Source organism: Elaeis guineensis, chromosome 8 (assembly GCF_000442705.2).
Source record: "Elaeis guineensis isolate ETL-2024a chromosome 8, EG11, whole genome shotgun sequence".
NCBI classification, from domain to species: domain Eukaryota; kingdom Viridiplantae; phylum Streptophyta; class Magnoliopsida; order Arecales; family Arecaceae; genus Elaeis; species Elaeis guineensis.
Window position 1 is genome coordinate 130548483 of NC_026000.2, and position 12786 is coordinate 130561268.

The 12786-nt window shown below is 33.7% G+C and overlaps 1 protein-coding gene across 1 annotated transcript in view; it reads left to right on the forward strand.

The window, feature by feature from the left end:
* Positions 1-6584, forward strand: part of LOC105035625 (alpha-humulene synthase) — a 165480-nt gene extending 158896 nt beyond the window's left edge. The window contains exons 2-7 of the mRNA XM_073242817.1: positions 1842-2100; positions 2174-2546; positions 3842-4060; positions 5003-5141; positions 5400-5648; positions 6063-6584. Coding sequence (XP_073098918.1) covers positions 1842-2100; positions 2174-2546; positions 3842-4060; positions 5003-5141; positions 5400-5648; positions 6063-6356 — 1533 coding nt within the window. The 3' untranslated portion in view covers positions 6357-6584. The remainder of the gene's footprint in view (positions 1-1841; positions 2101-2173; positions 2547-3841; positions 4061-5002; positions 5142-5399; positions 5649-6062) is intronic.
* Positions 6585-12786: the final 6202 nt, after the last annotated feature.

Sequence of the window (12786 nt, forward strand, 5' to 3'; positions counted from 1 at the left end):
GATAGGATAATAGAATGTTTATGAACTAGTAAACTAAATCCTTGTGGCTGTTTTTAATTTTAGACTTTTTTTTAATGCATTGACATGCATGGATATGGTTATTCATTTTTTTAACTACTATTCAAACTCTTTTTCATTTATCTATGCATTTATATGTACATACATACATACATACACATACACACTATGATGCTAAACAAAAATGATAAAAGCCATTTTAGGTCACATTTCTCAAGTTTTCTTATTAGAGTACCCTTAGTTCTCTCTTTATAGGTACATTAAGAGGTTAGATATATAATTTACATGCATCTTAATTTATTTTTATTCCTTTATCCCTCATCAATATGGTTTCTTCTATGCATCCTAAACCAGTTTGGACCCATTTGAAAAGAATTTCCTTCCACCTCTCATCTACATCTCCAGCCCATTGAACTCTATTGAAAATGTCAAAAATAGACTGAGAACATTAGTGCTCTTTCTTTAATTCATATGTTTTGATCTTTGTTATCCCCCAACTCCTTTGAACTCATTTCTTATTAATTTATTTTTAAAATAATTCATTCAATTTTTTATTATTTTTAAAAATGTGTATTTAATTTGTTTGGTTTCTTAGTGTATATACATATATGTACAGTAGATACATAGATATACACATACACACAAACCAATTGCAATACCTATCTAATCATTTTATCAAGAAGCTTGGTGCTTAGTGTCAATGCTTCGAGAACACAGGTAGCGCTTTCCCCTGTTGAGATTCTTCTTCTCAAATTCAATACTATATGCTTTTATTATAATGGTTTGTCAAAACAAGCCATGGACATCTTCAACAAATAAAACTTGATGAGTCAAGTGTTTGCATATATTTTTTGCTATCTTGCCTACTCTAATGCTTCTAGAATACTATATATACAGTGAACTATGCATGATCGATCATCACCCAGATTTTTAATCATCTCGCATGGAACCACATAAGAAGGAATTTTATATTCTACTATTGATCAGGATTTGGAACATTCTCAAAGGATTTGACAGTCAATTAATTATGTTCTTTTTATATATATTTTATTTGGACGCCCAAAAATGATACAAAGATCCTTAACGATATATATTTACTCCCATCTCTTAGAGAGGGAGAAAGAGTCCATATTCTAAAGTGTGCAATTCGAAAAGATGTGTCTTTAGCTGTGACTTTAAATTCTCAAAATAAACATATATTTATGTAATTTAAAAAAGAAGAACATATTTCACTTTAAATAGGAATCTATGGAGAAATTATCAATCGATGATTAGTGAGATCCAATTTAGAATTTTAATAATTTAAAAAATACAGCCATTTGATTATGATGTAGAAAGGACTAAAAAAATAATGTAAAGACGGATGGATGCCTGGACTCCCAATTAACATGCCTCCTATTCACACAATACATGTAATCATGTAAGAAGAAAAATAGGTAAAATAGAAAAAAAATTGTTACCCAAAAAATGGTGACTTTCAACACTCAATCTCAACTAATACATTACATTTTATGGACTTTTGGATATGATCAAGGACCAAATCGGACAAAATTTCTCAAGAAAGCTGCTCAAAAAAAAAAAAAGAAGAAAACCCAGATTTTTAAAATTTTGTATAATCATAATAATGAACTCCTAATATATTTTTTCTTTTCCGTGGATAAAAGCATATGTATTTGGATGAATAATTTTGAATTAGGAAAACTACCTACTAATAGAGCTGCATGTGGGAGACCGGACCAAGACCAATGTACATAGAGAGTCTATCCGCCAATGCTATAACATTATTTATGTTTTCATAATATTGATTGTATATTAATTTGCAGATGCCAAAGGCATGTATTCAAGAAAGGATAAGAGAGCTAAAAGAGGAAGTAAAGAACTTGCTAAAACATGCTAATGATCACTTACAAGAGATGGAATTAATTGACGCACTTCAACGCCTAGGTGTGGCATATCACTTTGAAAAGGAGATAGATGAGATACTCAGCCAAATCTATAATGCTCATATCGAGGGTGAAGATTTGCATGCTGTTGCCCTTCACTTCCGACTTCTGAGACAGCATGGCTATAACATATCCACAAGTAAGCAATTTTCAGATATTATTGTCATTCTTCTTATATGTTTACTCATATAAGATGCTCAAACTTTATACAGATGTTTTTATCAAGTTTAAAGAAGCTGAAGGGAGTTTTAAGGCTATCTTAAAAAATGATGTGAAGGGTTTGCTAAGCCTATATGAAGCCGCTTATCTTTGCACCCTAGAAGATTATATATTAGATGAAGCACTGAATTTTGCAAAAGTACATCTCAAGATCATGGAAAAGCAGATGAGACCAATTCTTGCAACACGAGTATTAGATGCCCTTGAGATGCCTTTACATAGGAGAATGAGGAGGCTAGAGGCAAAGAATTATATCTCCATTTATCAAGAAGATGAGGGGCGAATTAATGTGGTATTGGAGCTCGCAAAGTTGGATTTTCATTTGTTGCAATCAATTCATAGAGAAGAAGTTAGGAGCATCTCCATGTAAGTCTCTATCTATCAAGTTACAAACATCAGCTTGTTGATTAGATAATTTGTCATCATTTGTTTTAGGTCACAAATTATTATTATAGATACTTGGGGCATATGTTTATTTTCCTCCTTCTTGAAATGCTAATATCTCTTAGATTATCATTAAAATATGGTCATTTTATCAATTCATAAAAGTTTGGCCACATCTTAACATATATTTCCTAAGAAAATATATGAAACCTAGAAACTAAATGATGGTCAGTTATTGATAAACTTACATGTATTCTGCATGCATATATATATATATATATATATATATATATATATATATATATATATATATATATATATATATATATATGAATCTTGCATTTGTGAGTATACAAACACGTCTCATATTCAAGTGATCTTGAAATTGTACCTATTCCATATATAACGATGTCCAAGTATAAGTTAGTTTAGCATCGATGCATATTAGTTGAAACTAGATAAGTAATTAATTTTGATTCAATATAGCTATCCAAATTACAATTTTCTTAAAAAGTAGGCCAAGGATTGCCACTACCAATGTTCAACCCATGGACCTGGACCAAGAGTAGGGTACCAACCAGCTTAGGTAAAGCTGGTTGATCGTCTTTGGCATTCTCATATATCTAAACTACCCAAGAACCTTGTAATATATAAGAATATTACTCTTGGCCCAAATTGTTTAGAACCTATTTAAGAAACTTTATCAACTACAGATTAATTGTACAATTTATTTCTTGTGATAACTAATTTTTAATCATTAGAACTCCTTGTTAATGTTAGACATATTCTCCACATTTTCTTAACATGCCAAATCTTCATATTTTGTTAAAGAATTCCCATGTACCTATTCAAGAAACTTTATCAACTACAGATTAATTGTGCAATTTATTTCTTGTGATAACTAATTTTTAATCATTAGAACTCCTTGTTAATGTTAGACATATTCTCCACATTTTCTTAATATGCCAAATCTTCGTATTTTGTTAAATAATTCCCTTGTACTAGTGAATTAAGCCATATGTTAGTTTAAGTTTTAAATGTTTGTGATAAGAATATGGTAATTCAAAAATCTTAACTATTTAACTAATTTATTTATTCATTTATTTATCTACTTTTTATGAAGTCTCTCAACTATACTATTTGTATGTAATACTGTATCAATTAAGTATTGCCTAAATGCATCAATCATATATGATGCATTTTTGTGCCACTTTGACTTTATTGGGGTTGCAATTTTATCTAACATAAAGCTGGTATGCCTTGTGTATCTCATGTAGGTGGTGGAAATCAATTGGCCTTGCAAAAAAGCTAACCTTCAGCAGGGATAGAGTGGTCGAGTGTTATGTTTGGCCTCTTGGTGTATATTTTGAGCCTCGTTATTCTAGAGCACGAATTTATCTGACAAAAGTGATTGCTTTACTTTCAATCATGGATGATATCTATGATGCTTATGGCACATTAGAGGAGCTCCAAGAATTTACTAAAGTAATCCAAAGGTTTGAGCATCTCCTGTTGGCACTATTAGAACCTTTTATTTTTTTTTTCACAAGAAGCATTTTGAAGTTGAATAAATAATAAACATAATATATAAAATGAAATATAATTATAAAAATAAATAAAAAAATTAAATAGCATCAAATTGTTATGCAAGATATAAAAAATTTATGCAAGTAAAATGTAATTATCTATATTGCTATATATTGCAAACTCTGGGAATTGAACTCCACCACTTGACTTTGATTCCATGAAATTTTTCAAAGAGTGCAGTAGAGTTAGTTTAGGACTGCACACCCTTACATATGGACTCCAAACCTCAAATATTGTCTCAGCAAGTCTCAAATCCTAAAGTTGAAAATCAACTCACATGCAAGGAAGTACATGTTACAGCATGTGATGGACAAGGTAATATATGTTAGGGCACAAACAAAATCAGAACCTTCATTTTTTAAATATCGTCTGAAGAAAAAGATTGTAGCTTGTGAAACAACAACCTAATGCAAAAAAAATGATTCGTCAAAGTCTATCAGACCTAAATAAACCATCCATGTATGTTCTCTCTCTTGATGTCTTCTAGCAACAACCTATCTTCTATGGTGGATTTGAAAAGCCTTTTCAGATTTTTCCCCTCTTTTTTCAGAGTTTTTTCTTTTTGATACTATGGCCACATACAATATTTAATTAATCCAGTGATAAAAGAAATCCAGTGTCTCTCTAATCTATATTGAAGAGGGAATTTTTCCTAGTCAATAAGAGATTTCATAAAAACTTTATACACCTCCATATTACTGGCATTTATTGACTTCCACCTCTTCCACCACCATTTGTTAGTGATAAGAAGCGAATGCGCTCTACAGATTTCTTGTAGTCTTCTTGTATTTCTTTTTTCTCTTTATTACTTTTTCCTCCATCTTGACTACAGTAGATGTACCTACATGCAGGTGGGATATTGAGGCATCGGATCAGCTAGATGAGGTCTTTAAACTCCACTTCCTTTATCTATATGACACATTCAAGGAATTTGAGAATGAGCTCACAAACGAGGGAAACTCCTATAGAGTAGACTATCTTAAAGAATCAGTATGATTACTACCTCCATCACATTATCAAGCTTTTTTTTCAAATAATTTTAGCCAAAAAAATTATTCATGATAACATGCATTTCAAATCTGAGTCTACGGTTAATATTCATTATCTAAATGTATTTCTACAAAATCAAAATCTACATTAGCTATTTCATTTTTCATATCATTGTTGTGGAGAGGGTTATTGTTTGGGTTACTATCGGAGGACATGTAAAGATTTGATTAATTTTGTTGAGATTTGAATCTGATACAGATCAAAGAAATATCAAGGGCTTACTTTGAAGAAGCTAAATGGAGGGATGAAGGTTACGTGCCACCTCTCAAGGAATATCTGACTGTTTCGCTGATCTCTTGTTGTTATGCTGCATTAGCATGTGCTTCTTTTGTTGGCATGGGGGAGAAGGCAACAAAGGAGGCATTCGATTGGGTTACAAGCTTCCCAAGAATCATAAAGTGTATTTGCTCAATCTGCCGGCTTATGGATGATGTTGTATCCACTGAGGTAATAGTGTTTAGAAGTTATTAATCCATTAGTTTTACCTGAGCCATTCTCAGTCTACCAATGAGTTGAGCTGAGTTGAGCTCAATTGAGTTGTTCAACCTTGATCATATTGGTATAAAGAGTGTTGTAGCTTAACATGAGCTTGGGCTAAGGAACATTATAAGCTTTCAAGTTCAGCTTGTGATCCACCTGAGCAAGCTGGTGCTTGAGCTGAACAACTGGCAAGAACTTTTGCTAGCTAATTAAAGACAGCTGCAATGTGCCTTATTTACAAGCTATGCCTCGAGATGTTGGTCCTAGTTTGTCCATTTAATTTGTAAAAGAACTTACTCAAACTTGAGTTTTTCTGTTCATGAATTTCTAGGCTGTTTTGTATAATTATTTTAATTATACATTCTTTTTTAAATAATGCAGTTTGAACAAGAGAGGAATCATGTCTCATCGGCCGTCCAGTGCTACGTTAAAGAGCATGGCACTTCAGTGCAGGAGGCATGTGAGAAGCTACTGGAAATGGTTGAAGAAGATTGGAAAATTCTGAACCAGGAGTGTCTCAATATGACTGCCATGCCAATGTCTTTGATTACGCGAATCATCAACCTTGCACGAATGATGGAAACCCTATACAGGAAGTCTGATTCATATACGCACTCTTCGACTACAATGAAAGACAAAATCACATCACTGCTCATTGAGGCCATTCCCTTCTGAGAAGGCAACGGTCCCTTATTTCATATTATAGATCAGCCTTCCTGTAGGTTACCTATCCAGGACATTGTAGATTTGGATTTTCCTATATTGTTGGTCTATCTTGTGTAAGGGGGAATAAGTGCTCTGTTTGCATATCTGTTCTTCGTACTTATAGCGTGTGTAATCCTTTAAAGCATTTATTGTGGTGCGAGTTAATTCTCAATAAACTTGTATGATTTTATTATTTAATCATCTTGGCTATGGTGACCACTTTATCAGTAATATTGTTGTCACGCCCTCGACCCGAGATTTTGAATCGAGGGTCATGGCAACCGCCGCATACTCATAGAGAACTCTTCCCATAAGCATGCAAGGTATCTTATCATACTATCCTAAAACAACAGCGGAATAATTAGTCAACAATTTAAATCTAAAATATAACGACCTAAATTTTTTTCTTTAATATCTCAATAAATTTAACAATGATTCATAGGCCTTACATCAAATTCAATAAGACTTTCCACCTAAAATAAAAGTATAGAAATTCTGCTTCTGATCACTCTTCCATTCATATCTTGTATCATCTTAATTCCTCAACATCTGTAAAAATAGTAAAATAGGAGGTAATGAGCTAGACAACCCAGTAAGCAATGATCACTTCTCAACAGATTTCATCAGGCATATAAGTAAATAATCATTTATAGAAAATAAGCATATAGAGTTCATCAATTCAAAATCAATTTCAATTATGCAACATAATTCATGCCAAATTCATTTCTTTTTCGAAAATTCAAGTTTCTTTCCAAATTTTAATTTCTTTTTTTTCTTCAATTTCTTTTCGTCAACCATGAGCTATGACCACATTTTTCCTGTGGCAGGGTCATAATACCGCGTATCTGCTTGCGGTAGGCTGCGAATCATCTGGCAGCCATGTCCTTTGGAACCGCTGGTCTCACTGGCGGTTTGTCGCTGGTCTCTCTGGCGACATGTCGCTGGTCTCGCTGGCGACATAAACCCTCAGGACAATCAATTGCCAACGTATATACCTCCATTGGCAGGGTCCTTTACATAGTCAGGTTGTCAATTTTTATTGTTTCTTATATCATAATTTTTCATAAATCATGTTTCATATTCTAATTTCGATAATAAAACATATAATCATGTAGTATCGAAATCAATCAATATAATGCATCATGAAATCAATATGTTCAATCATGCTTCATCATAACATTTCAAAATAAGATATTTTCATAACAAAATACCATTCATCCAATTCATGCATTGTTTCACAAATCATGTCAGAAGAATACATTATAATTTGTCGATAAATCTAGAAAAAGTGAAATATTACTTACCTCGAACGCATTTCAATAAATCCACATAATTCTATAAATTTTCTTCCAAAAATTCTATTCGTAGATCATATCGCGATATCCCATGATCAAACATCCACAATCCTATATAGAATCAATTTCAATAATTAGAAAGAATACGAATACCATATTTCAACGGTTTAGATTGGGTCCGATCATCTAATTTTATCTAATCAAAATCTAATTAGGACCTAAATGATCCAAAGTTTGACTATCAGATCAAATCGGATTCGAAGTGATAGGACCAAGGTTTCTTCATCGATTTCATAAAATCAAGTAGAGAGAGACAATCAGAGGAGAGAGAATTCATGAGGTATAATTCGAATTGATCAGGTGACACAATCCAACATTACGATTGATCCAATATCTTGATTGGTGAAATCAACATGATCAAATCAAGTCATGACTAGATCGGGATCATGGATGATCAAATCTAAAGATTCATGGTCTGATCAAGGTGGGTGCCAGTACGCTGTCTGACAATCATGGATCAGGGTTCTTCATTAGAATCAGATCAGACTTATTAAAAGAAATTTCTTCATTCACTAACCTTTTTTTAGAGAGAGAATCAATCAAGAGAGAGAATATTTTAGAGAGAGAAAATTCTAGAGAGAGAAAATTCTAGAGAGAGAAAACTCATCTTGAATTCTTCAGACAATATGATTCAACAAATTCTGATCGATCAGATCAAATCATGCTAAAATTATCATGTGGATAATTCAATAAGATCATGAGAAATAAAATCTAAAAATACCTGATCTGATCAAAGTGGATGTCGGTGTATCGTCCGACGATCACAGATCAAAAATCCATTACGAGAATCATTTAAATTCATCATCATTCTTCTCAAAATTCTAGAAATCTTAGGAGAGATAATCTAGAGAGAGGATTCTAGAGAGAGAAAGTAGAGAGAGAAAGTCCAATTCTAGAGAGAGAAAATACTAGTTCAGGCTGAAGAGAGAGAGGAAAGAGAGAGAAACTCTCTTTCTCATATTTTATTATTTATATCATTATTTATTAATTAATTTAATGATTTTTCTTTTCTTTTCTTTTCTCTCTCTCTTTTTTTTTTCTTTTTCTTCACGGAAGAGAGAGGAGAAAATCCTATTTATTATTATTATATTATTATCATATTTTATTTTTCTTCTTTTTTTTTTTTCCTTTTCCTTTTTCTTTTTCTTTTCTTTTTCTTCTTTTTCTTTTCTTTTTCTTTTCTTTTCCTTCTTCTTCTTTTCTTTTTCTTTTTCTTTTCCTTCTTCTTCTTCTTCTTTTTCTTTTCTTCTTCCCGTGGACATGTTTTGGGCTGAAACAGGGGACCTCACGGTCCCCTCATTGGGTGGCCGGCCGGCGGCGTGCTCGGCGTGAGACGACCGTCGGCAGGAGGAGAGGCGATCCACGGTAAGAGGAGGCCAAACCGGTGGTCGACGGTGACCACCGGCGACGGAAAAATGGCAAAAAAAGAAGATTTTTCCGCAACAAAATCCGACGACTTCGGTCGCCGGCGAGCGTGCACATCGGCACGGGAAGGAAGGGGGAGGAGAGAGGAAGGGGAGGAAGCTTACCTCCGACGCCGGCGAGGTTTTTTCGACGAGAAATTGGATGGCACAAGGATGGGTCTCCGTGAGAAAATTTCCGGCGATTGCCGCCGTTTTGCCCCGGGATTCTTTTTTTAGGAAGAAGGGAGAAAGGGTCTCCCCTTTAAATAGAACCAAAGGAGAGGAGTTTGACTCCTCTCCGGTGAGGTTTCTGACTCCGATTAGGAGCCGGTCGGGAGAAGAAGACTCCCTGTGGGAGTCTTCATCAATTTTTTTTTTTTTTGGGCTGCTGGGCTATCACATTCTTTCCCTCTAAAAGAAATTTCGTCCTCGAAATTTTTCTTGCCTGAGTCTTGATAGTTTTTTACTTGAATCTCATCCACAAATATTCTAATTCTTGATATAAATTTATTCTTAAATCATTTCATAAGAAAAAATCGGTACATCAAATATCTATCTGAAAACTTTCTCCATAAGCATGCAAGGCATCTCATCACGATATCAATGCATCGCAGCGGAATAAATTCAAATAATTATTATTCAACTGTAATTCAAGTAATTAAATCAAATGTCTTACATCCAATAAAATTTTTGCTAAAAAAAAATAAAAATAATAGATCTAAGTTCAATGAAGTGTTGACAATGCTAAATCTCGCCTATAAAAGCTCTGTCCCAATATTTCTTCCCACGCTCAAAATTAATTGTCTGAATCTGAAAAATAGAAAGAAAGGTAATAAGCTAGACAGCCCAGTAAGTAACAAATATCTCAACCAGATATTTCAGATATTATATAATTTTCAAGAATAATGCTGCAAATAAACATAAAAAATATATTTCATGCTGATTTAATGCAAATCCAATAATTTCAAAAATTCACATATAATATAATCATAAATCCGATTCGATTTCAAAACACTCGTAACTCAACAGCCTCGACTATGACCAACGTTTAACCCCCATTGGCGGGGTCCACAGAATACCAGCGCACAACCCCCACTGGCAGGGTCCAGAAATACCAGCGCACAACCCCCACTGGCAGGGTCCACAAATACCAGCGCACAACCCCCACTGGCAGGGTCCACAAAGTACCAACGTATAATCTCCATTGGCGGGGCCCACTGAAACATAGTTAGGCTGAGAGCATAAATCCGATCTATATCAAAATACTTAGTACCACAATATATATCATAATCTTTCACTAAACATGTGCATAAATCGATATACCATAACATTTCAAAAGCACTTTTCTTTCGAAACATAATTTCATAAATCATGCATAATTTCAGAGAATAATTATTTATTTTCAGAATAAATATGAAATATCTCGAGAAGATGATTCATTACTTACCTTTCACGGAGCACTGAATGAACGGATCGACTAACTTCTAGGAGATTCTTCCGTGCCTATTATCCAAAATTATATTTTTATATTAATTTTAATTCAAAATTAAATCTAACAAATTCCAAAATCAAAATCTCGCTTAAAATCAGACTCGTCTCTAAACTCGATCAGAATCATCAGATGAAGCCTTCCCCTACGCTAATCTTAGAAGGATGACTTTAGAGAGAGAGGAATCCATCAAGAGAGAGAAATATCCTAGAGAGAGAAAATTCTAGAGAGAGAAAGTAGAGAGAGAAAGTCCAATTCCAGAGAGAGAAAATCAGGGTTCAGTCTGAAAGAAGAGAGAGAAGAGAGAGAAGAGAGAGAAACTCTCTCTCTCATCAATTTCAATTTATTTATTTATTTATTTATTTATTTATTTACTTACTTACTTATATATATATATATAAATATATATATATATATTTATTTATTATTATTATTATTATTATTTTTCTTTTCTTTTCTTTTCTTTTTCTTCTTTTCTTCTTTTCTTTTTCTTCTTTTTCTTCTTTTTCTTTCCTTTTTCTTCTTTTTCTTCTTTTCTTTTCTTTTTCTTTTCTTTTCTTTTTCTTTTTCTTCTTCTTCTCGGTTCTTCCCGCGCCGGAACAGGGGACCGGCGTCCCCTTGGCCTTGACCAGCCGTTCGGGCCACGGCCGCCACGGCGGAGGCCGGCGGCCGACGGGGGCCACTCCCCCGGTCACGGAGGAGCGGGGCCGGCGATCAATTCCGATCGCCGGCGTCGGAAAAATTCAAGGAAAATAGATAAAAAACAGAGTCTTTTTCCCCGACCAGAAATCGGCGACTTTCATCGCCGGCAGCCGCGCACAAATGCACGGGGAGGAAGGAGAAGAAAGAGGGAAAGAAGAAGGAGACTCACCTCAGCCTCCGGAGACCTCGTCGGCGGCGATCACGGTGAGAAATCAAAGGGTGTCCGCGGCCTTCGATCGAGAAAAACGGAGAGAAAGAGAGAGAGAGGAGGCCAATGATCAGTCTCAAGAGGGAGGGGGTCTTCTTATAGAGCACCCTAGGACTCCGAGGGGTCCTAGGAGTCCTAATTTGCTCGGGACTCGCTGGAGAAGAAGACTCCTACCGGGAGTCTTCTTCCCGGTTTTACTCTGTTTTTCCTTTTTTTTTTTTTTTTTTCTTTGGGCTATAACATTCTTCACCCCTAAAAAGAAATTTCGTCCTCAAAATTTTTCATACCTGTCACCATTGTATTGGAAGCCTGTGGATTCTGTTGAGTAAGCGCATAAACTCTTCCCTGGGTTTTAGAGATCTGTCCGCCACCCTTAATTTTAACCCATCATAAGATAGGAAAATATACTTCTATGAATCATATGATGACATCTCAATCAATCAAAATTTTAAAATATTTTCTCTTATTCATACTTTCAAAGGTTGAACATTTATCATTTCAATCTCATTCTCGAACTTTTGATATTTTATTTCTTGATGCAACTTCATCATTAAGTCATTTCATAAAGATCAATATCACCATTGTTGATTGAATCAATATCACTATTTCTAGTCATTAAAATTTTCTTACTCAAACCCTCAAACTCTTAAATATTCTAATTCTTGAAGCAAATTTTATCGTTAAGTCATTCCATAATAAAAATCAATAACTCAAAAATTGATCTAAATCAAAACTATATTTTTCAATGTCTCTATTCTAAGTAAGTATATCAATTTTCTTTATCTAAACATTAACAACTCTTAATTAATCGATTCATTATCAAATTATTATTGTATTATTTTTTTTTTAATATTATTCTTTCTAATATCAATAAATTTTTCGTATCAAACCATATCATCTATCATAATTCTTTAACTCAAAGAGTCATCATTCCTAACTTACTCAAAATAATCTAGATTATCGTGCTTCTGCTGCGCACTCTGATCTAACAATCAAAATTTCTTAGGTTCACCAAAAAAAGTTGGATCAAATTATTTCTTTATCCTAAAATTTCAAATTTCAATTGAAATCAAAGATTAACTTTCGATTCTCATTCATATCTTTATTGGTGTACAATAATCTTGATTAACCCTTAGTCCAATATCATATTTAAACCATCATATAGATTTACTATAATCAATATGAATCAAATCTCAATTCTCATATCAATTCAATTCGATAATTTTCAAACCAAAAATCTTTA